At 40.5% G+C, this 27,823-nt stretch overlaps 1 protein-coding gene across 4 annotated transcripts; it reads right to left on the reverse strand.

The window, feature by feature from the left end:
• Positions 1–165: 165 nt before the first annotated feature.
• On the reverse strand, positions 166–27,823 carry Map7d3 (MAP7 domain containing 3). 4 transcript variants are annotated; one of them, XR_878106.1, is made up of 17 exons: positions 27,570–27,823; positions 24,177–24,269; positions 24,009–24,086; positions 22,609–22,772; positions 20,858–20,966; positions 18,648–18,740; positions 16,196–16,884; positions 15,371–15,498; positions 14,951–15,123; positions 13,177–13,303; positions 10,733–10,877; positions 9,699–9,803; positions 7,094–7,175; positions 6,336–6,525; positions 4,623–5,002; positions 621–916; positions 166–363 (listed from the first exon to the last, which is right to left on the reverse strand). XR_878106.1 is itself a non-coding variant. In XM_006528089.2 (16 exons), exons 1-16 carry the CDS (start codon positions 27,796–27,798, stop codon positions 912–914), a joined length of 2,790 nt encoding a protein of 929 aa, XP_006528152.1. In that variant the 5' UTR covers positions 27,799–27,823; the 3' UTR covers positions 166–911. The 4 variants fall into 4 exon arrangements, 3 of the variants coding, with proteins under 3 accessions (XP_006528152.1, NP_796267.2, XP_006528151.1); XM_006528089.2 differs by having other exon boundaries at positions 166–916; NM_177293.3 differs by lacking the exons at positions 166–363; positions 621–916 and adding an exon at positions 3,286–3,435 and having other exon boundaries at positions 27,570–27,658.

Raw genomic sequence — 27,823 nt, forward strand, 5'->3', positions numbered from 1 at the left:
TCCAGATAAGAATAGCACAAGTTCAGAGAGATCAAGCTTGCTATGAGCTTATTACACAGCTCATAGAAGAGAGGTCATTTTGGCCATATTATTACTATATCGGATTATGATACCGCATTATCACAGAAATGGACATACCATAAGGAAAGTCGTCAGGGTAGCCACTAGTTTTAGAAGACACCCATTTATTGCATGACAGCTCAGGAGAAATGAGGTTACATATCAAGTCACTACACTATCAGCAGAGAAGCATCACTGAAACAAGGACATAATAACTTACGGCTAACAGGGTGAGGGCTCAAGCAAGCTTGCCTGGGTTCACATCCTGGGCAGGTGACAATTCACCAAGCTTGTTTCTTCATTCTTAAAATGAGAATGAATCATTTCAAAATGAGTGCATATGGCACAGTCATAAGAGAGCTTTAGTGGGGCAACTGGTAGCAGGGAAACGTGCAATCAGTTAGCAAGGCTTCTGTCCTCACTCAGCACCAAACTATATTAGCGTCTTCCATTTACTCTATGAGCCACAGCGGGGAATGGCTGCCATGGCCTTATAAACACTAGTTCACAGAGATTAGGGGTAAGTAAGGAGGCCAACTGTATAAAAAAGCAAAACTTACCGAGGTGAAGCATGAGTAACAGACTGAATTGATTTGTTCATTCAGTGGAACTTCCTGTATTCCTGCTAGAGTCGCCTAGAGTGCTGGGATTACAGGCATGGTGCTACAGTGCCTGGACAAACCACATTTTAAGATTAGAACTTCAGGCCAGTGGAATGGTTCACCGGGTGAAGCACATGATAATGCAAACCTGACCATCGGATCCTTGGAACCATGTAAAGCTGGAAGGAGAGGACCGACTTCCAAAAGTTGTTCTCTGATCACTGCATACATACTGTAGCCCGAATGTTCCTACACTGGAATAAATGATGGTGCTGATAATGGAAGCTCAAATTTTGATGGGCATCTCAGGTCATAAGTAGTCACAATTATTCCATGAAGAAATGTGGTCATAAGAACATACCAACTGACTCAGCCTAGGTTTATAAAACAGTTTAAAAAAAACTTACATGTTGGGAAGATAGCTCAGTTGGTAAAGTGTCTCTTAAGCATGAAGACCCAAGTTTGATTCCCAGCACCAACCTAAAACCTTGAGATGTGGGGGCCTCATGCTTGTAACCGCAGTGCCAGGGAGGAGATAGACATAGCTCTGGGGCTGGCTGCCCAACCAAACTAACCTAATCAGTAGACCTCAGGTCTCAGAGAGAGACCTTGTTTCAGAAAACAAAGTGAGATGGCACACGAGACTGATCTTAGCCTTCTGTATGTATATAAATACATATATGTATATACACATATATGTATATACACACATACATGTACACACATACCCCATAATGTTTTCCTCATCAGAGGAAGACACCAAATTGAAGGGGTAAAAGGAGAATATTCTGAAAGGAGACAGTGTGGATGGTCACCCAGCCTCAATAGTACATATGTGGGTCAAAATGATGACTTCTAACTGGGTGAAGTGACTGGCTTATACCTACAGCTACGTAGGAGCTACACAAGCCAGAAGGCAGCTGGAAATCATAAGTTTACAACCAGACTTAGCAACACAGCAAGATTCAGACTTAACAAAAGAAAGAAGAGAAAAGGGACAGCAAGGGAGGGAAGGGAAGGAAGGGGAGGAAGGGGGGGTAGATTATTACGTGAATTTCACCATAGTAAAGACAAAACAGGAAAACCAAAACCTACTTAACAATGGGCCTCAGCTATAATAGTTCAATCAGGAAATAAAGACCAAACTTCTGCTGGGCAGTAAATGATGGCACACACCTTTAGCCCCAGCACTTGGGAGGCAGAGGCAAGGGGATCTCTGAGTTGGAGGCCAGCCTGGTCTACAGAGTGAGTTCCAGGACAGCCAGGGGAACACAGAGAAACCCTGTCTCAGAAAGACAAAAGCAAAACCAAAAACCAAAACAAAGGGTTTGAAGACAGACTTTCCTGTTCTAAACCTTGAAGTCTGCATAATCACCATCTAGATGAGTAGAGAAAGGGAAAGATCTTATTGTTTGTTGGACATGCCAGATCCCTGTATTCATTCCCTGCTTGACACCTGGTATCACTTTATATGACCAGCACTGCATTTTTATTATCATAATGAAAACAAAGCCTGTTTCAGGACATGTGGAAAAACATCAGAAGCTTGTCTTTCAGGACGATTGACTTTTTGCTGTCTACATGTAAGAACCAGTATCTAAAATATATTTTAGACCCTATGCATCCTGCCATAATACATAATCAAGGACCAAGAATCAAAAAATGTAGTTATCTCCTCTTGTGATTCCAAGATAGATGGCCAAAGGAATATTGCCCTGCTTTAAACCATTTGTGATTTAACAGTGAAGGCCAGTTAAGACAAGGAATGTGTGTCCTAGTTTTATAGAATCATATCGAGTGTGTGCGTGCGTGCGTGCGTGCATGCGTGCGTGTGTGTGTGTGTGTGTGTGTGTGTGTGTGTGTGTGTGTAGCGGGGGAGGCTACATGTGCGAATGTGCATGTGTATACATTGTGTGCCTGCACTGGAACTGAAGAGTAACACTGTCTGTGCCTAGAAAAAGGCAACCTTGAGTATATACTGAAGGACAGGCCTCAGGATCAAGACAGAAGAAAACTACAAGTGCACAATATTTAAGGGAATTAATCATGCTCCATGAGCCAAAAGCCAACCAAGTACTGCTTTATGGATGCGACCGAATAATGCACGCTGTGTATAAGCTATGTCGTGTGCTTCAAGACAAAACACTAATGAAAGTGTGAAAGACATTGATGGTTCCAAGCAGCTTATATTTCGGATTCTGGCATTTGGAAGGATCAGCACAGGACAGGGATGAGAACTGAATTATAAAAGGAGCATAGAGACAGGCAGTAGTGTGCTGTTATGTAACCTTTGGTGTGTATTAGAAACTCTCTGACACCAGTCTTGTGAACACCCTAAACTCCTCGTACAACTTCTTATGTTCTCTACACAATTGAATTGTGTTTCTAGTTGTTGAAGTAGTATGAGCATTAGATAGGATAAACTATTTTAGGGTTTTGACTAGACCCTGTTATAGAGACACTCATTGAACAATCACTTGAAGCACATATGCTTGGGTAGAAAACCCAAAAAAGAGACAACAGAGATGTTTTTAGGGAAAACAGAAACCTTTTTTTTACTTAAAACTCTAGTGATAAGAACATTTTCTCAAGGTGACTATCAGATGGGTTGTTTTTTTTTTTTAATTTTTGGTTTGTTTTCCATTTCTTTTTGGACACGTATTTATTTTGCCAGGTTCAAGTCTAAAAGGAGACAATTTTGAGTCTTGGCCTTGGGAGTTTTAATACAGAGTGAAAGATGATCAATCTTCAAGGCCCCACAGGATTTACACATCTAACCAGGGAAGAAAAAAAAGGTAGATTAGATGCTTATGATGCCATGGGAACTCACCCCTGGCCTCCCTTTAGGGTGACTGACTGACTATTTGGGGTGACTGACTATTGAACCAAGACCTTTGTACATTCTGACACCTTGGTGCTCTTTCCTAAATGCTCACCTCATCAATGCTCCAAGAGCCTACACTGCTTTTGACAAGAGGAGGTGTTTTGTGGGGGAGGGGATGGGTGTATACGCACGCTATGTCCTGATGAATGTGGAGGTCAAAGTTAGATGTCCAGTGTCTTCTATTGGCTCTTTGACTTTTTTAAAAAATAAAGGCCTCACTGAATCTGGGGTGACTCGGCTTACACTAGCTGGCCAGCAAACCTTAGGGATCCTCCTGTCTCTGCCTCCCCAGTGCTAAGATTACACCTGGCTTTTTTTTCTTTTTTTTTCAATTTTTCAAGACAGGGCTTCTCTGTGTTCCCCTGGCTGTCCTGGAACTCACTCTGTAGATCAGGCTGTCCTTGAACTCAGAAATTCGCCTCTCTCTGCCTCCCAAGTGCTGGGATCAAAGGCCTGCGCCACCGCCACCATGCCCGGCACACCTGGCTTTTTATTTTACATGGTGCTGGGCATCAAACTCAGGCCCTAAAGGTTGCCTGACAAACATTTTCCCAGCCCTGACAACTTTTTTCTTTTTTCTTTTTTCTTCTCTCTTCTCTCTCTCTCTCTCTCTCTCTCTCTCTCTCTCTCTCTCTCTTTCTCTCTCTCTCTCTCTCTCCTTCCCCCCCCTCTTCTTTTGAGGCAGGGTTTCTCCACATAGCCCTAGTTGTCCTGGAACTTGATCTGTAGACCAGGACGGACTTGAACTCAGAGATCCACCTGCCTCTGCCTCTGCCTCCTGAATGCTGGGGTCAAAGGTGTGCACCACCACCACCTGGCTGACAAACTCTTAAAGAGAAAACAACAGCCCTTTGGTTTGGGGAATCCAGGATAAAAGGTAAATTGTAAAGATTGCTCTCTGCCCTCCACTGTACTTGTCTGGCAGCCAGAAGAGCAGCTCAGAGAAAGCCAGATCTTGAAAAGGACTTATATCTTATATGTGGCAGGAGATGCAAGGCATAGAAATTATAAAGTCATGCATTCTTTCAAATCTAATTTAGTGAAAAACTTTTTCTAGATCATTCCTATAGACTCACCACTCTCTTCTGCCTCTTTTCCAAATGCCAGTCTGGAATAGACAGAAGCAAAGGGATGTTCAAGATTAGATGCTCTTCCAGTTATGTGGAGGTGGGACAAAACATTGGTCAAAGGGACAGAAACAGACTTGGTTCTTTTCCTATGGTCCAAATGTGCCTGAGGACCTTGGCAAGCTATTTTAGAATCCGCTGGACTTTCTTTGTTGCTCTTTGTTAGAGTGGTCTTTAGAAAAGGTGTCTGATTAAAGTCTATAACCTTGTCACAAACCCACTTGTGATTGGGATTGCTGCTGGCACTTTGAGTAGGACGGATGGCAGTGCTGCCTTCCTTTGTTTTTCTGCTTCTTATTGGGCGGGTAGGTGGTTTTTTAGCTGATAACCTGGAATGAAATATTGTAGTTAGAATCCTGTTTATTCCAAAACCATGAGAGGAGCTTTATCATATAACTTCTGAGAAGTGCCTTGGATATAATCAATCACCTTTCCACATTCTACAATGAGAAGGGCCCAGAGGAACCATGTATATCACAGACACAGTGTCATTCAAATTGTATCCTAGATACCCTGGAGACAGCGGGGCACAAGAGGAACTGAGAATGCCCAAACCCAGGAACCGCGCGCGCGTGTGCGTGCGTGCGTGTGCGTGTGCGTGCGTGTGCGTGTGTGTGTATGTATGTGCACATGCTCACACACAAATCTGCTAAGATGCCGAAGGGGAATACTTGATGCTCTGCTCTATCACTTTCTACCTCATTCTTTTCAAACAGGTCTCAGTTCTCACTGAACCTGAAGCTAAACTGGCAGCTGGAACACCTTAGAGACCCTCCTCCTGTCTCTATTTCCCGGGTCCCGTAACTGGGGCTACAGGTGGTATATAGCCACACCTAGCTTTTTGTGTGGATGCTGGGATTTGAACTCAGGTCCTTATGTTTGCATTTGAGTGCAACACACCGAACCATCTCTCTAGCTCCCTGGTGCCTTTCTTAAAGTCAGTCAAGGACACAGATGGTAAGAGACAACTGGAGAACTGGTGCAAGGGTTGAATGTAGTCCTTTGCTACTGTTACGAGAACCTAGCCTCTTAGCATATACATATACATACATATATATATATATACATATATATATATGTATGTATATGTGTGTATGTATATATATATATGTATATATACACACACACACATACACATACAACACATACACACACACACACACACACTCTAGTGAGCCTCACAACTTTATAATCTTTCAGGCTATCATGTGGGCAGTGTTCGTTTTCAACAACCAATTTCTACTCTCCCAACTTAACCTCAGAGCCTGCTTACCAATATGTGAAAGAAGCATACGATTATCAATCTCTGAGTGGCAGTGAAAATAAAGACAGGTGGTGTCTGTTTTATACACTAAATAAATGAATCCACATTATTATGCAAACACAAACAATTTGATGTCAGATTAATCTGGGTTTGAATTTGGCAAATGTCTAAGGCCTTCATGTATCTCAGTTTCATTGTCTGTAAAAGAAGGGGGTAATTATCTTGGCCCAAAGAGGCTGCTGTGGGCATTATTTTGTTTCCATTAAGTCTGGTGCTTGGCATGTTTGGTGTATGCAAACTAAGTGCTCAATCAGTAATAAATGTTCTTCAGGACTCTAAGGATGTCATTCATATTTTCCCCACATCTATTTGGATGAATAAGGTGTTAAGAGACTTACTTTGAGCCTTTTCCTTGAATCATAGAATATTTGGGGTCTTTTTGTTTGACAGCTTTCATGTCCCCATTAAAATATACATTTTTGTTGGTATCAACCTCATCAGTTCCCGACTGCAAAAACACGAGCTTTTGAGGCTTCGTCTTGGCATATTTGTGAAACTTTTTGAGTTTCATAGATAACATTTTTCCTCCTGGAGAGGAGAGAAGATCATGAAAGCTGGAACTTCAACCACAAAAACAAGAGAAATCAAAACTTCTGATCCTGGTGTGATAGGATGGGGGTCCCTGCCTGAGACCTTAAGGGCCAGACAAGCATTAGTTTGGGCAAAGGGGCCCAGCCTGAACCCCAGCCTTAGCTTGAGCAGCTTCAGCATGTCAGGCCAGCCGAGGGCTGCCTAGCATGTGCATTCATTTGCCTGGCTCTTAATTCACTGCTGATGACAGGGAACACATCTTCAAGGAATGTCCTCTTTTCTTTGCTAGTAAGGGCTGATGTGCCAAAGGCCAGCCTTGCTTCCTACCCTTGACCCCCCACCCCGCCCCCAATCTCCCACCTAGCTGATTCTGCCTTTGAGTCTGGTTTCATTTCACATGGTCCTGACTGCCTTCAGCTCTCCTCTCATTCAAAAGCAGAGCCGGGGGCTCTAGACACTGTGCTCTGCATTTTTAGCAGGCTTCTTAAAGCCAATCCTCTTCCGGCAGTATCACACGGCAGTATCACCCTTTGCTCATGTGTGCAACCATGAGGGACAAGCAAACCTGATGGAAATATCTCAAGAGAGTCTTCACTTTCACCTTCATCATCAGCTTCATCTTCGGATGAAAAAGATATTTCTGAAGCCTATGGTTAGCAGAGAAAGTTATGATTATATGTATTTAATCATCCTGGTCTAGCATCTCAAAGAAGTAAGAAAAGATTATATTGATGGCCAATTTTTGACATTACAAATAAAAGGTTAAAAAAAAGTATCAATTTCCTTAACTGGCCTCATGACAGGCAGGTGACTAATTTTTTCAGCTAGGGCAACACTTAAAAATGAATAGTTTTCTTGAACCATTCAGGCCAGGCCTCCAGCCCTCACCTCACATTCATCCTCTGCTTAGAATGCTAGTGAAGCCAGGATGGGAACAGTAAGCAAAGAGCAAGATGAACAAGAGAGCAGGGAGCAGGTGTTCTAGTAAAAGGTCAATGAGTTGAATGAGGTTTGAGGTGGTGTCTCAAAGCACTTCTCTGTATGGAGTGGTGCTGATGCTAAGGTCCTGTTCCGCAATTGGTTCTTGATCGATCAATAAAGATATGGGACACTTAAGAGCTGCACAAGAAAATGCAGGGAGAATGGGGGAGGGGGAAGAGGAAGAAGGAGGCAGTAACAACAGGAGATAAAGCCAACCATGAGAGTTTTTGGTTGGAGTGGCCAATGGCCACTCCACTTATGCCTGGGGTGGCAGGGGAGGTTTAGGAATTCCCAGTTGAGTTAGCAAAGGCATTTTAAGATTAACTAGCGTGTGTGTGTGTGTGTTGTTGTTGTTGTTGTTGTTGTTGTTTTATCCATGGATCCAAGTGAATCTGGGTGAGGGCTGGTAACAGCGATGTCTACCTGGAGCTTAAAGTGGGGTAGCAAAAAACAACATGCTATCAGGCATTTGTCATGCATCTTTATGGTGGGGATAACTAGGACTAGGTATAAAGAGCAGCTTGTAACCAAATGTAAATGGCCCAGAATGTAGAGAAAAATGTTTCAAGCCGGGCGTGGTGGCGCACGCCTTTGATCCCAGCACTCGGGAGGCAGAGGCAGGCGGATTTCTGAGTTCGAGGCCAGCCTGGTCTACAAAGTGAGTTCCAGGACAGTCAAGGCTACACAGAGAAACCCTGTCTCGAAAAACCAACAAAAAAAATTAAGTCTTAAGTGCATGTGCTCCATTCAGAAGACAAGTCAGTAGAAGCAAATATGCAAACAACCAGAACCAGACAGGGGGAAGGGATAAATTCATTTCACCAAAAGATATTAAAAGGTAGAAACACATACCTCCAAAAGACTTCTATTTAGAGTAGGTAAAAAAGCCCTGCAAATCAGTAAGAAAAGCAGGTGACAGAATCGGCAGATAGACACATACATGATGGTAAAAGGCTCATCAAAGTGGATGTCTGTGAGTTCAGGAAATATATAAAAGGCATTTAAGTTACCAGACGACGTTTATAAAATCAACATTATCATTAGGAGCTTCTCCCTAACAGAAAATGAGAGTAAGACAAGGCACATATTCCTAGAAGACAGCCTCAAACCTGTAACAGCAGCAGCAGCAGCAACCACAAAAGTGGGGTCTAGAACATTCAAGGAACTATTAAAATACATAAGAAAAAGACAAACTGATTCAAAGTTTATGCAAGAGGACCTAAGCAAGCATTCCACACAAGAGAAGATGAAAGCAAACTAGAGTTAGAAAAGCAAGCTCTAGGGTTTTAAGGACCAGCGACATACAAATGTGACAGTGTATTTCATTACCAGCCATCTGGTAAAAATGAAGAGAAACCAAGAGCAGGAAGCAAGAGGAAGTCAGATACACTCAGGTGTGAGTGGAGACTACCTAAGAGGTATCCACATCTGTCTTCCTTGTCCACTTCTTTATCTCCTCAACCCTCTATTTAAAGGGGAATAAAAATGTAAATGTGAAAGAGATTTAAAAAAAAAAAAAGACAGTGTCCCTGAAGCAACTGTATAGCAGGCAATGCCTGTGACTGTCCTAAAACCACAGGCTTAACAAAAGTTTCAGGGCGTCTTCTGGTTCTCGTTTCATCTACAAAATGCTGTGAATGGCAGCAGTTGTTCTTACTATCACAACACAAACACCCCAATGGCAAGCCCATGTTCCCTTTTCCACATGCAGAGAAATTCATGTTAGACTAAACACATATCGTTGCAAACTAACTAGAACTCTTAGAGCACAGCTGCATCAAACAGTAATGAAAACAATGCACTTCAATGATGCTGTGGTTCCATGAGATCTTGTTCCTAAACCAACAGAAGACAGAGGAAGGGTCCTCTTCCCACCATATGTACTGCAATCCAGCACCATTTAGAAGGAACTCTAACTTCCACTAATTTCTGTCACCCTAGAGCCATCCCGGTAAAAAGAACATTGATGCTATGGGTTTGGTATATTGAGACACTGCTATAATGCCAGTCATGAGGTACCAGCAATAAAAGGGCAGCCTTTTGTACAGAAGTCAGCTCCTTTGGATGAAAAAACCACAGTGGGCACACAGCTAAAGACTAACACATACTTGATTCAGCATTTTCAGAAAAATATGTCATAACCTGTACCCAACATTAATTAACACAAAGCACGTGAAACAGAACATTACCTTTCTCCTTTCTAATCTTTCTTGCCAATGTTGGAGGATGTTTTCCTGTTCTTTCTTTCTCTGTTCAGCACTGTCCCGAGATTTCATCATGGCACTGTCCCCTTTCTAGGAAATTTGTGCAAAAAATATCACTAATTTCATTATATCTGAATAACAAGAAAATTGTAGTTGCAAGCCTGGCAGGCATTTATTATCCATTTTCAAAGTGTTGTTAAAAAACACAGATTGAGGTTAATGTGATCTGAAATGTTTCAGACATCAAAATTACCTTTCTGAACATCTGCCCACCTTAGTATAGAGCAGTGGTTCTTAATCTTCATTATGCTGTGTCTCTTTAATACAGTTCCTTATGTTGTAGTGACTCCCAACCATAACATTATTTCATGCTACATCAGAAGTATAATTTTGCTACTGTTGTGAACTGTAATGTTCTTACGTGCAGAATATTTGATCTATGACCCCTGTGAAAAGGTTGTTCCACCCTTCGAAGAGGTCACAGCCCACAGGTTAAGAACTCTTCTTTAGGGCTGGCGAGATGGCTCTGCGGGTAAGAGCACTGACTGCTCTTCCAGAGGTCTTGAGTTCAAATCCCAACAACCACATGGTGGCTCACAACCATCTGTAATGAGATCTGATGCCCTTCTGGTGTGTCTGAAGACAGTGTACTTATGGAGGACAATAAATAAATCTTTACTAAAAAAAGAACCCTTCTTTAAAAGTACCTGTTTTGGAGTTATTAACATGACAAGGAGTTAACTTTCTCACATCTCTTGAGAGCTATGGGAAAAGTGCATAAAAATTTCCTGCCAAGGTATACAAATTTATAAGGAGCTTACATACAACAGGTTCTGATGAATGATACACTAAAGCTGAAAATATAAACTAGGGTATGGCAATGTGCTTTCTGTGGACCATGATGTAAAACTTCCTCCTGAGAATGCTGTATCTGCTCAGAGGTCGAGACTGCTACTTTCTATTGCAAATGCACTTTCTAAACTGGCTCCCCGTGCTGCTCAAGTGTCAAGGTTACAAACCTGTAACTCTGCCTTCTGAACTTCTGGTGACTCAAGAAATGTCTTTGTTGGATTTTTGTCTTGCTGCTCATCTTGGCATGGCAAGGAACCTTCTGCTGGGACTTTATCCAGTTTCTCTGCCATAATTTCTGGTTTCCGAGCAATTCTGAGAGTATTAAAATAACTTTAGTATTTTTTTTTTAGCTGCTAGTGTATATAGCTTGAAGGACTATGTAAGCATTTATAGTGAAATTGCTTGTGTATAGTAATACAATTTACCTATATGGCAGATTTGCTATATTTTCTGGGTTCTTGCTATCCAAGAGTTAGATAATCTCACCGGTTTTTAAATGAGGGAAGCAGACCTTTGGGCATACAAGAGGATTTCTAATAAGCACCAGACTACTTTACACACATATGCAAGAGAAAAAGTCAACCTTGAATTATTTTAGAGATAGACTCTTTAACGTCTTCTTTAAACGTGAACACACCAATCTCACCTAGGGATGTGTACTGGCTGGTTTTGTGTGTCAACTTGACACAGCTGGAGTTATCACAGAGAAAGGAGTTTCAGTTGAGGAAATGCCTCCACGAGATCCATCTGTGGGGTATTTTCTCAATTAGTGATCAAGGGGGGAGGTCCCCTTGTGGGTGGAACCATCTCTGGGCTGGTAGTCTTGGTTCTATAAGAGAGCAAGCTGAGCAAGCCAGGGGAAGCAAGCCAGTAAAGAACATCCCTCCATGACTTCTGCATCAGCTCCTGCTTTCTGACCTGCTTGAGTTCCAGTCCTGACTTCCTTGGTGATGAACAGCAGTATGGGAGTGTAAGCCAAATAAACCCTTTCCTCCCCAACTTGCTTCTTGGTCATGATGTTTGTGTAGGAATAGAAACCCTGACTAAGACAGGATGACAGGTAATCTGGAGGAGGGTCTAATTATGTGCCAGTATTTAATACTTTCAAGTGTTAGATTATCTCTGTTTGCATGAGACAAGGAATAATAAGCCGGGCGTGGTGGCGCACGCCTTTAATCCCAGCACTCGGGAGGCAGAGGCAGGTGGATTTCTGAGTTCGAGGCCAGCCTGGTCTACAGAGTGAGTTCCAGGACAGCCAGGGCTATACAGACAAACCTTGTCTCGAAAAACCAAAAAAAAAAAAAAAAAAAAAAAAAAGAAGTTATAAATTTCTTGCTATTCAAAGTATCTTTTTTTTCCAAGCAACTGTACTTTAAACATTTGCTATTTGAAATAAAGTCACAGGGCTGAAGAGATGGCTCAGCGGTTAAGAGCACTGACTGCTCTTCCAGAGGTCATAGGTTCAATTCCCAGCAACCACATGGTGGCTCACAACCATCTGTAATGGGATCCAAAGCCCTCTTCTGGTGTGTCTGAAGACAAGGACAGTGTACTCATATACATAAGATAAATAAATAATTTAAAAATAATCAAGTCAGTACTATAGGTATTTTGTATACTCAGTGAACAGGGATTTACATTACAAGATACAACATAAAATATATGACAAGGCAGATCTCAAGGTAAGAACATAAGAACATTTCAAGTTCAAGTAAAGGCAGCTAAACTTGAAATTCCTTACCAGTGGAATAGTCTTCTCAGAGTAACTCATTGTCTGTATCTTTCTGTCTCAGTCTCCTCATCCCTGGCCCCTGGCCCTGTTTTTTTGTCCTTCCCATGAAGGAGAACAGAAATGCTATGTGGTCATCTAGATGCTGCTGCTGAGATGGAATCGTGGACATGATTTTGGTTTCTTTTTACATTGTCCTACCACACTTTAATGGTGCAGGATGTATGAAGACTGAAAGGGATGTGTTTCTGTTCATTCCGCTACCTTTCTAAGTGGTTTCCACTGTTGCTTTCTCTTCTTCCTCTCGTTCTTTTTACTTCTCTCTCTCTCTCTCTCTCTCTCTCTTCCTCCTCCTCCCCCTTCCTCCTCCTCCTCCTCCCCTTTCTCCCCGTCCCTCATTTTTGTTTTTGTTTTCAAGACAGGGTCTCTCTGTATAGCCCTGGCTGTCCTGGAACTCACTTTTTAGACCAGGCTGGCCTCGAACTCAGAAATCCGCCTGCCTCTGCCTGCCTCTGCCTCCCAAGTGCTGGGATTAAAGGTTGTGCCACCATTGCCTCCTTTCTTTTCTTTCTTTCTTTTCTTTCTTTCTTTCTTTCTTTCTTTCTTTCTTTCTTTCTTTCTTTCCTTCCTTTCTTCTTTCTTTCTTTCTTTCTTTCTTTCTTTCTTTCTCTCTCTCTCTTTCCTTCCTTCCTTCCTTTCTCTCTTTCTTTTCCCTTTTTTTATCACACTATACTTTCTTTACTTGATTAGAAGGCAATGACAGACTTTTCCTCACTGAAGAAAAAATAAATTGCCATTTTAAAACTTTGAATTTGAGGGCAAATTTTCAAAGTTTAAACTTGCACCCTAGGTCCCAGGCTAGAAGGATTGTTGTGTGCTGACCTTTGCTTTGTCTCTTCTTTCTGGAGTCTTTCTTTCTCGTTTTTGCTTTGCTCATAAGCAGCATGGCGTATCTGTATAAAAGCTTTCTTGATTGCTTCAGCACTTGGCATACTTCTATTACCAAATTCTAGTTTAAAGAAACATGTGAAACAGTTGATTAGAGGACCTATTTCCTCTCAATCCCACAAAGAAGTAAATGAGATCCACCCCAACATTAAAAAGTATATGAACAGATTGTCTTAGGGTTTCCATTGCTGTAAAGAGACACCATGACCATGGCAACTCTTAAAAAGGACAACATTTAATTGGGGGCTGACTTACAGGTTCAAAGGTTTATGGTGGGAGATGGCCGTGTCCAGGCAGGCATGGTGCAGGAGGAAGAGCTGATATTTCTACATCATGATACCACTATAGCCAGGAGACTTTCTCATGGACACCTTGGAGAAGAGCCTCTTTCCCACTGGGTGGAGCCTGAACATAGAACCTCACATCCCACTTACACACTTCCTCCAAGGAGGCCACACCTTCTAATAGTGCCATTTCCTATTGGTCAAGCTTATTCAAACCATCACACAGATCAAAATTAATCAAATGCTAATTAGGGAAATTGTTCAAACCACAACTTGTCCCTAACAACAGAATTAGCAAGTTGTCTCTTTCAAACAAGTGCATATTCAAATATTCAAAAAGCAATGGTGTGTTTATGCTTTGGTTTAACTATTTAGAGACAGGTCAATTAAGGACTCTATGAGGAAAGATTAAAATATGCTGAAGTCAAGTTTAGGCCTGATCCAAATGAGGAGTAAAAATCTTAAATATTCAACCAAATATCACATCTGGCATAAGTGTGGAATTTGGACATTATTTTTATTGCTATTTGCCGAAACAGCTGACTATATACATGTGGTTATCATATAGTGGCTAGCTGCAGATAGAAAAAGAAGCCAAGACGACCAGTAAAATAAGCCACATTTAAATATATAAATATATATTAAATATATCTCTGTATCTCAAATATCAGAGTCTCACTATTTGCTTTGTTCTAGATATACTAGAACTAACTCTGTAGATTAGGTAGTCGCAAATTCATAGAGCCTCTGCCTCCTGAGTGCTGGAATTAAAGCTGTGTGCTATCATGCCTGGCTCAACACAGAGGTATATTATACTATTTAGTTGATATAACTAATTCTGTTGTATTAGATAAACAATGTAGAAATGAAAATTTTAAGACATCAAGAATAGCTAATTCATAATAAAAGATCATTTGATACAGAGAGTTCACTGGAATTTCTCATAAGAACCAAATTCCCTAGTAGGTTTGAGACCAAGTAGCATTGGCATGTGTAAAAATGTATGTGATAGGCAAAGTAACATGGTGTACTTTTAGGAACATGGATACAGCGTAAGTTAGCACGTGTCACATGTCATGTATGTACATGAAAACTGGCATACATCTGATAAAATGTATTCATCTACCAGTAGCTAAGTGAACCCAAGACAAAGCCAGTATCCTAATTGGAAGGGCCCACAAGAATAATATACCAATTCTCTCATTTAACTTATGCTTTTAACTGTTCCAAAAATGAAATTTCCAAACAAAGCAGTGGATAAGCAAGCAGAGAAGAAGCGTTCCAGGGGACCAGGGCTTGGTTAATTCTCTTTAAACAAAGACCACTCCTCAAAGTCCTGTTAACTAGGGAATAAAATTATGATAACTCAAGTACTTCAAGATTTTCCGTGCTGCTAAAATAAATTCCTTAGGGAAAGAATTTACCTTTTTTGATTGGATACTTTTGGATGGTTTCCTTTTTGGTTGCTATTACACCTAATGAATTTGGCACATATAGGACATTCTGAACTGGGGTTATTTTATATGACAAAGAAGTCTTTGTTGATAATTTTGATGAGACTGGTATAGGAGATGGAGGTCGTATCTTTCGAGTCTGCCTGCCATGAAAAAGTAACAAATGTGTGTGGATTAGTTTTCAGTAAAAAATTTTATACAATGCGATATATTGACATTACAAAGAAATTTTAAACAGGAGATTTTTATAATGGACAAAGAAAATCTACTTCATTTTTCCCATTTGCAATTGTTTACCTTGAATACTATATTATTTCATGTAGGAAATACTGATATAACCTTTGTTTCAGTAAAATTCTTATAAGGAATAACTGTAAATAGGTTACTTACAGAGCCTTTAAGGGAGAAGGTGGGCGACACCCAAGGGCAGAAGATGATGGCCATCTGTAACATGGTATGTGGCACAGCGGTTGTTTCTTGGTGGTAAGGTTTATGTTTCTTTTGTCTATTTCTGGGTTCTATAAACATACCAATTCAACGAGATAAAAAAATTAGTACACCTATCTTTTTATAAGAAAATATTCTGAATAAAATAGTGTCGTGGTTCCTGAAGTCTCCAATTTTCTTTTTATTCATGAAAATTAGATACTTTTTTTCTAGGTTACACAATACAAGTATATCACAGAAATATATTTTTAAAATCTACTTTGGGGGCTGGAGAGATGCCTCAGCCATTAAGAGCACTGACTGCTCTTCCAGAGGTCCTGAGTTCGATTCCCAGCAACCACATAGTGACTTGCAACGATCTATAATGGGATCTGATGCCCTCGTCCGGTGTGTCTGAAGACAGCAGCAGTATACTCATATACATAAAAGAAATAAAAAGTTATCTTTTAAAAAATCTTCTACTTCAAATCCGATTCAATTTTCAAACCTCATCGAATGGTCCAGAACATTCTTCCAAGATGCTTTTCCTCCAAGTATGGGAACATCTCACATTAACTGCTTAACAAATCTCTGGAGAGTCCCTTTAGCTTTGGGAGATGTTTTCATGTCGTAGAAGGCATTTTTCCAGTTGCCTATGGTGAAACTTGCACCATTCACTAAGGAGTGCTACCACAGTCACCATAGGGGCTGCCTTAATGTTTGCCTAGGCTGTGCTTTGCAACCCCACCCCCACCCCACCCCCTGCTTAGGCTATGCTTACACACTTACCTTTGGTGATCCTTCAACATTTGCCTCAGGTTGTCCTTCCACACTTGCTTCAAGGCGTGACTCCCCCCTGGCCTGAAGAGGTGCTTCTGTTTTAATTTCTGAGGCCACTTTCGTATTCCCTGAGTCCATACTTAATTCAGGTGAGGTATCTATGTTTGTTTCAAGTGAGGCATCTATGCTGACAACAGGAGATATTTCTACACTCCCAAAGGAGAATGATCCTGTACTCAGCGAGGGGGATGAGTTGACACTCACTATGGAGGATAGTTCAACACTTGAAGAGGTATCCACACTCACTGGGGAGAGTTCTTCAACATTTGGTTTTGGGTGTCTTGCTATGTTCTCATCAGTAGGTACTTTGATATCCACCTTCTGGGAGGCGTCCTCTTTAACTTTAGAGATGTCGTCCATGGTTTGGAGTCTTACTTCTGCATCAGCCTCAGATGATTCTTCCAGCTTTGGTGGAGAGGGGACTTCAATTGTTATTTTGGGTGGGATTTCTATATTCATCATTGAGAGTCCTTCCACATGCCCCCTGAGAGAAGCGTCTAGTTTCTTTGTAGTTATTTTTTCTAATTTTGCTGCAACTGGCGTTTTTGCTGATGGTTTACAGAACATAGCAGAAGACTTTATCTCATCACTAGAAAACACTGGTGCAGTAACATATCGGAAAACATATTTGGTCATGCCTATAAGTGAATATAGAAGCAACATCAACAGAATTTCTACAATATCAGTTTACTACAAATGAAAATAAGCTGGCCTATAAAGTGGACACTTGTAACAAAACATTTCTATTCGAATAATATTGCACTTCAAAATCTTTGCCACATTTTAAAAGAGATTCGTTTTTATTTTATGTGTTGTAAGATATTTGACCACACTGTGAACACCAAGATTGTGTTACTTAAAAACTCTGTTTCTCCTTGTGGTCTTGCCTAGTCCTTAGCACACACCTTTAACTCCTGCTTCAAGCTCCTGCCTGAGTTCCTGCCTTGGCTTCCTCCAGTCATGGGATTCAAGCTGTAAGTCAAACAAACTCTTTCCTCCCTAAGATGTTTTTGGTCAGTGTTTTATCATAGCATCAGAGAAGCAAAGTCGAATATGATAACACAATACAAGAGTTACATGAGAGGTAAATGGTAGGGGGAGAAAACCTGTCAAAAAGAAATCACTTTAAACCTAGGCAAGGAAGGGGCCTGGAGTGATGGCTCAGCAGTTAAGAGCACAAGACTGCTCTTCCAGAGGTCCTGAGTTCACTTCCCAGCAACCACATAGTGGCTCACAACCATCCATAATGCGATCTGACACCTTCTTCTGGTGTGTCTGAAGACAGCTGAAGTGTACTCATATACATGAAATAAATAAATAAATCTTTGGAAAAAAAAAACTCGGCAAGGGAGCTGATGCCTGCAGAATCAGCTCTCGGGAGGCTGAGACAGGAAGATTGCTATGAGGCTAAGGCCATCCTGGACTATGTCAGGTCTACTATGTCAGGGTTACAGTGTGAGAGCCTGTCAAAGACAAAAATCAATCAATCAATCAATCAATCAATCAATCAAACAAACAAACCACCACCACCACCAAAAACAGAGGCAGGGGGGTGAATATGGGAATGGATGATGGGACAGGCTTCCAGATGGCTCAGTTGGTAAAGACTTTGCCACTAAGCAGCCTAAGGACTTGCTCTCAGTCCCTGGAACCCCCATGGCAGAGAGAACTGACTCACACAAATTGTCCGCTGACCTCCACTCACATGCATATGTACATGCATCCACACAATCCTTCAATATGAATCTATTTATTTATTTCTTCCAGCTTTGCTCTGGATTCCCTGTCATATGCACATATGCCAGGAAATTTGCACCACAGGGAAAGGAAAGAAAAGATTCTTTTCCTCTTACCATAGTCCTTGCAGTTTCTTGAATGACATTTTTTAAAAAGTTTCTTTCATTTATGAGACTATAGGATATTTATACCATTTCCTTCTCCCCTCTCCTCCAAAAGTTTCTCCTCCCTCCAAACATTCCCATATACCCCTCCCTCCCCTTCCTTATTCTTTTTCAGATCTATGCGCTCTCCTTTGACTACTTGCTGGGTCATGCATAGATAGTCCTAATATAACCTAAATATAACCTGCTTAGTTTGTATCTTACTTATATGCATATTTTCTTGAACAACTTTTCTTCTTTTAAAAGATTTATTTATTTTATGTATGTGAGTATACTGTGGCTGTCTTCAGACACACCAGAAGAAGGCATCAGATCCCATTACAGATGGTTTGAGCTACCATGTGGTTGCTGGTAAATGCTCTTTGGAAGAGCAGTCAGTGTTCTTAATCTCTGAGCCATCTCTCCAGCCCCTCTTGAACAACTTTTTAAGCAACATAGAGCTGAGCTAGACACTTCTTTAAACCAGAATTTAAGATCTATACTTATGAAGAACTACTCGCCAGGTGTGTTGTCCACGTGTTGCATATCACCTCTGGGATGTAACCGGTTGTCTTTTCTACTCAGAGAGGAACTTCGTTTATTTTCCAGTTTTCCTAAACATCAAATGCAAAGGAATATTACTTTTCTAGAAAGTTCTTAAGATTATAGGAGTGACTCACTCATTTTATTAAGCAGTCTAAAAATCTTTTCAAGGGGGCTGGAAAGATGGCTCAATGGTTAAGAGCACTGACTGCTCTTTCTAAGGTCCTGAATTGAAATCCCAGCAACCACATGGTTGCTCCCAACCATCCATAATGAAATCCGATGCTCTCTTCTGGTGTGTCTGAAGACAGCTACAGCATACTTAGATATAATAAATAAATTAAAAAAAATCTTTTCAAGCCGGGCAGTGGTGGCACACACCTTTAATCCCAGCACTTGGGAGGCAGAGGCAGTTGGATTTCTGAGTTCGAGGCCAGCCTGGTCTACAGAGTGAGTTCCAGGACAGCCAGGGATACACAGAGAAACCCTGTCTCAAAAAACAAAAACAAAAGCAAAAACAAAAACAAAAACAAAAAAGAAGAAAAAATTTATGTAATTATACTATAATCTCCAAAAATAAAAGATATAATACAACAAATATTAATTAAAAAGACTGGATTTGTTTCATAATTTCCTAGATACATTCAGATCATAGATTTATAGAATACAAGTACATCTGCTCATATTCAGGGTAATATCTGATTAGGTATTTAGTTGTTCCTCAAGGGAATCATTATTCTTCACAATGCCTGACATAGACTTCATATTTGTTTCTATTTTAGAGAAAATATAAGAATTGATGTGCTCAACAGTAAAAGGTGAAAGCTAAGAAATATATTTAATGTTACATTAAAGATATTTTCAAGTGAGATTGTCTCTTGAAAAGGACAATGTTGGCATGTGTAAATGTCAACACTATAAAGTATATAGAAAATCTTTCCATTACTACATGAAAAGAAAAACCAAAAAAACAAAAACAAAAACAAAAACAAAAAACCCAACAACAACAACACAAAAGCTTTTCAAATCTTGCTTCAAAGAATTTATTTAATTTCAAATATTATGTAGTTTACAACCCCCAAATTAAAAATTATTTGCTTATTATCTTATTGAAGTAAGAATAAAGTTATTTGGAAAATGATGAAAATCATTAGCCAGGTGGTTGCAGGAGGCACTCGAGAGTCACCCTGTGAGTTTGAGGCCAGCCTGGTCTACAGAATGAGTTCCAGGACAACCAGGGCTACACAGAGAAGCCCTGTCTCGAAAACAAACAAACAAACAGATAAAAATTTAATATGGAAAATATCTAATTTTGACAACAGGAATTTTCCCTAAATTGTGAAAATATAACCTTTAATAAAACCATCTGTGATGGTGTCTAAGAATAATGGATAATTTAATTATGATTTTTTATTAGATATTTTTTCATTTACATTTCAAATGCTATCCTGAAAGTCCCCTATACCCTCCCAATTATGATTATTTTTAAACCAAAAATATTTATATTTGCTATAGATGTCATGAGGTAACAAAACTATAAGAGAAAACAATTGGCTTTGTGTGAATACTTCCCATTTTGCCTGAAATATTCTAGTTTAAGATACTGAGGGATAGTCTTAAACAAAAATTCTTTTTCTTTGAGACTTATAAAATAAAGTACACATTGACACTATTATGACAAGTAAGCATTCTTTGGATTGATAATGTGACGACCATAGGTGTAAGCCCATCAGTCAGGTGACTGACTCACACACATTTTTTCATCGACATACTTCAAGAAATACTAAAGTAGAGTCAAAAGTCACTTTTACTACCACATCTGAATGATTTTCAGGTGAGTTTGAGGGCGCAAACTCAGGTCCTACAGTTTGCAAGGCAAGTGCTGGGCTGACTGAGCTATTTCTCCAGCTTTGGACTTTGTTTATTAAAACCAAAACCAAAACCAATTCAAGTATCCATCATTTTCATGCTTAATTTAATTTAAATAAATTTTAATGTGTTCTGAATCAAAATCCGTTATAAAATCTGATCGGTTCTGCTTTGGCAGGTGATATAAGTCACTCTGTATCATGTTTTCATTTAGGACATAAAGAATAGCTCGCGCTTGCACTGCATTCAGCCTTCTACCAATAACTGACAGTGAAAAATGGACACGAGCAAATTTAAATTAAACAACTCTATTACTTACCAGACTTGTCAGCATTCATCACACCACCCTCCCACGACCACCTTTTCTGTCGTTGATCAATACGATTGCATCGCTCCAATGTACGAGACACAACAGCCTTAAATTTTTCCTATTTTAAAACAAATTTCAGACCATTTTATATGGTTCTTAGATTACAATTTAAAGTCAATATTTAAATTGTTTCTAAAACTAACTCCATGACCATATTTCTTTTTCAAGTAGGTGAAAAGTTTAAAATACTTGGAGATAAGTTTCAGTTTCATCAATGAATACCCGTGCTATCTCCAAATAACTCATTTTTTATTTTCTAGCTGCTATGTCAAGGAATTGACCATGTTTCTTTTCTCCCTTTTATCATCAGAAAACTTGGAGCCAACGTTCTGAAGCAACTGGACAAAGACCGGGTGGTGTCCTTTCATGCATACTAATCAGTGTTCTGAATCTTTATGTTTGCCTCCCTCAATTTTCACTCCTGCTTGATTCCCTTCATCATTTATTTTACCATTTGGGATGATATAGTTTGTAATTGCCTTATCATTTGTGGAAAGATAAAGGAAAGGGTGGCATGCACAGAGAAGTCAAAGTTATTTATCTATTATGTTCATATCTAGTACAGCTTAAATCCTGGTTCTAAGTAAGAATTGGCTTTAAGGCAAGCAATGTATTTATATTGACCTCACCTGCAACCTGAACTTCTCAAGATAACAGCCATACAAATCACATGTCATAGTGTGATAGAACAAGCACCTGTTTGGGAATGAGGTCTTTGTTCAGGGATGTATCATCCCTTTACTATAATAGACCATGGACTATGTTCCAGTGAGAAAATCAATTTTAGGGCCAGGGGTTTTCTGTTTCCTAACAGCAACTGTTATATAACAATAGCATCTTTACAGTGCCTTCCCTGTTCTTAGTTTCCTTACACTGTCCATGTACTAGGCTTTGCCTGTGCCTAGCCTCCTCTAATTCTTCAGTGTTGAATTCCTTTAGCCTTTCTTTATCTTGCAATGGCTCTGGTTCCCTTTCTTTTTTCTTTTCTTTTCTTTCTTTTTTTTTTTTTTTTTTTTGAGACAAGGTTTCTTGTGTAGCCAGGATTGTCCTGGAACTCACTCTGTAGACCAGGCTGGCCTCGAACTCAGAAATCTGCCTGTCTCTGCCTCCCAAGTGCTGGGATTAAAGGCGTGCGCCACCACGCCCGGCTCTGGTTCCCTTTCTGTCTGCACTGACTTTTGCTTCTGTTCATTCTTTCTTCTCTCTCAAGTTCCTCTTTTATCACACTGGAACTGTCTTAGACAGATGTTGTCCACCAGAGACCCTTACTCACTCTGTACTGTTTCCTAATTAATGTTTGTTGCTTCTTAAACTGTTCTTAATGGTTCGTACTCTCTCAGGGAGCCACAAGATCAGGTAAATTAGGAAAAATCAGCCTGCGATGGAAACTGTCAGAGAGGTAGGGTGCTGTGTTTGGAGTCTTTGCACAGGTGGTAGATAATAGTCCTGAGCTAAACCCAAACCAAAATACATTGAGGGTTGCATTCTGAAGGCTAATGGGGTTCAGTGTCTGGACCTTCAACTTCCTCTTTTCTCCCTGAAGTTAGTGTTTAAGGACTTATCCTGAAGGTAAGGAAAATGGAAGAAAATAGCAAGAGGTGAGATTATTCCCTTCCTTTCTACAGGGTCAGTAAACACAGAAAAGAACTAAACAACTATGTGACACCAACACTAAATGGAAAGACTCTAATATGGCATACTGTATCTTCTGCCTGCTTCTGTTTTCTTTTTTCTTCTGCAGATGCTTGTCGTCGCTGGTCCTTTTCTTTTTGTTCCTTCAGTTTACGGTGTTTTTCTTCCAATTGCTTTTCATACTGCAGCTTCGCCTTCTGTTCTTTCTCAAGCAGTTGTTTTTCCTTGTTGGCTGAAATGTTCCAAGCACATTTTCATGGTGTTAAAGCCAAATTTTTTTTCCACATTACATACATAAAAGGGAAAAATGTTACTTTGTCTCCTTATCATTCTTAAGACAACATAACCTGGTCTAGTAAATAACATGCATGTGTCATATGTGTGTAAATATATTTGGGCACTAAAGAACCACTTTGCAGGGCTGGAGAGATGGCTCAGCAATTAAAAGCTCTGTCTGCTCTTCCAGAGGTCCCGAGTTCTATTCCCAGCAACTACATGGTGGCTCACAACCATCTATAATGAGATCTGGTGCCATCTTCTGGCCTGCTGGCATACATGCAGGCAGAACACTGTATACATAATAAATAGATCTTAAAAAAAAAAAGAACCACTTTTCACAAGGAGTTCACTGAAATGTCAAGAACTGGCATGCTGGGCTGGGGAGATGGCTCAGTGGTTAAGAGCACTGACTGCTCTCCCAGAGGTCCTGAGTTCAATTTCCAGCAATCACATGGTGGCTCACAACCATCTGTAATGGGATCTGATGTTCTCTCTTCTGGTGTATCTGGAAACAGCAACAGCATACTGTACTCATATATATAAAATAAAAAATCTTAAAAAAATAAAAAAACCTGGCATGCCTAAGCCAGATGACTCTTGGCCTATCCAAACTAAAATTCCAAAGAAGGAAGAAAGGTTTTCTTGTGTTATATGAATAGACTTCAAAGTCTACCCAATGATGGAAGAGTTTGTTTTACTAGTCATATTTTCTGACCGCAACCAGAGGATTCATACCTATGCAGTCATAAAAATGTTCTTCCTAACACATGACTATCTCTCCCACTACCATGAAAAAAATCACTTATAACATTCCTCTTGAATAAATTTGAGCACTTGTCAGTTGATTTAGATCAAAGAAGAAATACATAGTTGCAAAGTGTGCACCCAAGTTGGAAAAAGTTTTAATTTATACCAAGTGCCATTTTTACTGAAATCCCAATCTGCTTGTTTCCACAACTGTCAACGAAAGTCTCAGTATTTAATTTTCATTGACTGAAGCTAACTTAAACCACTCCTTCAACAATCAAATAAATTGCTTACAGATTCTTCAGGGGCCTTCTTGGTGTTTTAGTAAATGGACTTAATTTAATATAATATTTTATGTAATAAAAATTATAATCTATTGTATAAGTAGATTAAGGAAAGTGACTAGAGCCAAGTCAGAAAAATATGAGCTGCACGTGTGTACCTTCTTGCTGACGTTTCTGTTGTTCTCTGCGTTCTTTGGCTAGCTGCTGTTTGACATCATTTTTAAGGACAGAACCATCTAAAATTACAAAAGAATAATTACCCGTTAGTTTGATATCACATTTTAAAGCTACAGTACTGATATAGCAGAATATCATTGAAAGTATACCTGGTGTACTTGACGATCTCTTGTTTGCACCTGCAGAAGAATTAATACCACGTTTATGTCGCCTTTCTTCAGCTAGTTCTTGAGTCATGGCAACTAAAACACAAGGAGATAGGAAAAAAGCCTGAGATATTGTCAATACAATCCATAACCATTTGTCATTCATGGTAAGAGATTGGATCATTTCTATGAGGTAAAACGTTACTGCTTACCGAGCGTGGTGGCGCACGCCTTTAATCCCAGCACTCGGGAGGCAGAGGCAGGCGGATTTCTGAGTTCGAGGCCAGCCTGGTCTACAAAGTGAGTTCCAGGACAGTCAAGGCTACACAGAGAAACCCTGTCTCGAAAAAAAAAACCCAAAAAAAACCCAAAAAACAAAACAAAACAAAAAACATTACTGCTTAATCTTGGTCAATAACAAAAAGATGAGCTAAGAACTTGCTTATGTTCAACAACACTTTAATAAAGACTTGGAATTGTATGGTATTTGTCAACATCAAGGCAATTCCAGTTGTGAATAGCAGTGGCAGCACAAGAAAGATCAGGTGGAGAAGTTAACTTAGTGATGGATGGCTTTTAAAAATACATCAGATGCAGGCAGTGGTGGTGTACACATCTTTAATCCCAGTTCTTGGGAGGCAGAGGCTGGCTGATCTCTGAGTTCAAGGACAGCCTGGTCTACAGAGCAAGTTCCAGGATGGCCAGGGCTGTTACAGAGAGAAAACCAAAACATAAAATATGTCAGACAAGAAACTAAAAACTAAGTAATTTTTTAAGAGTTTGTATGAAATTGAGGGAAAAAAGTTTTGTTAAAATAAAAAATTAAGAATTTGGGCTGGAGAGGTGACTTGGGTATGGGCACTCACTCCTCTTGAAGAGGACTCAGGCTCAGTTTTCTGCAGAGACTTGGCAGTGAACTAACAGTTCCAGGGACCCTGATGCCCTCTTTTGACCTCCACAGGCACTGCATGCTGATGGTGTCCTTACATGCAGGCAGAAACATTCATACACATAAAATAAAAATCTCTTAAAAATTAAAAATTTATAGACCCAAACCTAGAAGCAAAGTAATAACAGGCAGATACTCAGAGATTGAGGTCAATATTACAAGACATTATAAATTACCCATATCAGGTACTTTCTAGGCTGGCTATACACTAGCTGCATATGTCACTTTCAGGACAACCCTGTACCTTCCCTCTGGGTGTCGGGCTCAAACAATTAGAACTGCCTAAAAAGTAGCTCATTGTCTTTCTTCTCTCTATGGAGATTGGGATTGAACTAAGCCCTCTATTATGCTAAGCAATGTGCCCTTCCCCCATGGAACTACACCTCCATGGAGCCAGTACCCCCAAGGCTCTATTCTGATGCATTATGAAGTTGCTGGGACAAGGACAGCCAATGTTTTTAAAAGTAAGGCAAATAAATATAAATTGTACCATATATATATATTCTGTCAACATGCAGGAAAGTGATAAGCAAACATTAGTAAGATGACATGTAAATTGGGGGAAAGAAAAAAATAAGATGATGTACATTAAGACGGATTATAGAGAATTACTGAACCGTGAATTCCATGGATGGTTGTATCTAAAATTACCCACAATCCTGAGCAAGGGCTTGGGGATCACTGTTTTTTCCTTTGTGCAAAAGGACAGCAAATCTATCCCTTGGTCATACCACATAAGTCTGGTTATAACTCTCAAAAAGACCCAACAGTTCAGGAAAGACAGTTCAAATAATTAAAGGACTGGAGGGATTGCCCTAGTGAGTGGGATTTGGGATGTTGGTTTGCATGGGGGGAGGGCTATCTGGGATTCATTTTAAGGGGTAAGCTTGAATGTGCCCCTGCAATTGCTGCCATAGAGATCTTACCATTGCAGAAAAGAAAAAAGAATTTGCTTTTAAGTCTTAGGGAGCTAACAGCTCAGATAAACTATGACCTAGTTAAAGACCTAGTCTCACTCCCTGTTTTACTACTGGTATTTTTGTGGCACACATTACTTCCGAATGGTATAATAGCATGCATTCTTTTGAATCGGTTCTCAAAGAATACATAGTTTTTAAATGTTTCCCTACTAGATAAACAGTTGATACCAGGAGAACAAATAGCTACTGAAAGGCTGGTGGGAAACTGCTGAAATCTTTGTGTCCAGCAGCCATTGTTAGGGGAGAGCACCCTTCCCAGCCCGACTGCACCATTCGAAATAGTAACAAAATATCAGGCTGCCTAATACCGCACACCTCCAAGCTGTGGAAGTGGCTCAAGACTTCTGAGTCTGGGATTCTGGCTGCTAGACTAACTTTAAAGTTTCTCCTGCTCTAAAACGCTGTTAATCTGGCTCTCAGTCTTAGTAGCTTTCCTTGCATTTATAGGTCCCAATCTTTGAGTAACGTGCTCTAAACTGAGAAACCATTTGTGAATTTAAACAAACGAGGGAAAAGCAACAAGTTAAGTCACACAGTTTTTAAAGCTCATCTGGCTGAATGGTTTTAATTTAAAACAGTTGTGTAGAAAATATAAAATGTGATTTGTTAAGATAAGAATAGTTCTTTAGTATTAGCATATTAAAATGCATAGAAAACCCACTAAATGAATATATGTACATCTAATTACAATGTAAAACTCCTTAAAGATTTTTATAGCAATCAAAATCATCTTATTCACAGGCATATCTGGGGAAAGTAGTCTTGTCCTTCTCGCACAATTTCCTGAATTAAATAGGTGCTGCCAAAATTGTTAAGATTAATACACCCCACCAACCTTTTCGTCTCCCCAGACAGAAAAAGTTTTGATTATAGGACCTGTTGAGAAAGTATTGCTAGGTGAGGATTCTCATTCAGCTCAGCCTAGGGATAAAGTCACGTGCCGTAGCAAAGTGAAATCTTTTCCCAACATTCTAAGCCCTAAGCGTCAGTTCTCCCCCCGCCCCCCGCGCGCCTGGATCTGAACCTGGAAAACGCCAACACCTTGGGATTCAGGGAAAACCCAAACTTTCCGATCCTGGCAGGGCCACCCTGAAGTGTGGATGTGCCCAGCACGGGCCAGCGCCCACCCATCCCTGAGCTTTCCCGCAGTTGCTGCGGTGTCACTGGTCCCCGACGCAGACAGGGCTAGAGTTAGGGTTTGGTAGCTCCCGCCCGCCCAGCAATGGTCTTTGGAATGTTGACAGCACTGCCCGATGGTTTCCCCTTCATGTCCTGGTTCTCTGATCTCTCTTGCCCCAGCCCTAAGGTGTTGAGAGAGATGAGGGGGATCATAGACCATGAGGGACCGAGGGGACTCTCCACGGAAAAGTTACTGAGCCACGCTACTTCTCTGGATCCTGGGGCTACATCAACCCCACTGCCTATGAGTGTCCCTGTCCCCCTGGGACTATGATCCATCTCACTCACCCAAGCGTTCGTGTAGCCCCCGGAAAGATGTGCTGCTACTGGTAGCAGCAAAAGTGGGGTCCGCCATCTTCAGAGAGTAGTTGAGAACCACTGGAGGTGGTTCTTGGGCGGCAAGGCGCAGGCGCCGCCTCTTCTTTGGCCTCTGCCGGGGCTGGGACCCCGGGGGGCGGGGCAGGGCGGGGCTCGGGTAGTCCCCGCACTTCCCATGAACCTTCAATATAGGTAGCATTAGCTCTCACATGCTTGTGGCTAAG

The sequence above is a fragment of the Mus musculus genome, chromosome X, assembly GCF_000001635.26.
Source record: "Mus musculus strain C57BL/6J chromosome X, GRCm38.p6 C57BL/6J".
Taxonomy (NCBI): domain Eukaryota; kingdom Metazoa; phylum Chordata; class Mammalia; order Rodentia; family Muridae; genus Mus; species Mus musculus.

What these genes read in the sequence shown, in the direction of transcription:
- Map7d3 (XM_006528088.2), bottom strand. Translation starts at nt 27,798, where the DNA reads ATGCTACCTATATTGAAGGTTCATGGGAAGTGCGGGGACTACCCGAGC. An exon ending in ACACGTGGACAACACACCTG is followed by an intron (nt 16,885 to 18,647) that starts GCGAGTAGTTCT and finishes ATTCACTTATAG; the next exon opens with GCATGACCAAATATGTTTTC. An exon ending in CCTTCTCCCTTAAAGGCTCT is followed by an intron (nt 15,124 to 15,370) that starts GTAAGTAACCTA and finishes TTTTCATGGCAG; the next exon opens with GCAGACTCGAAAGATACGAC.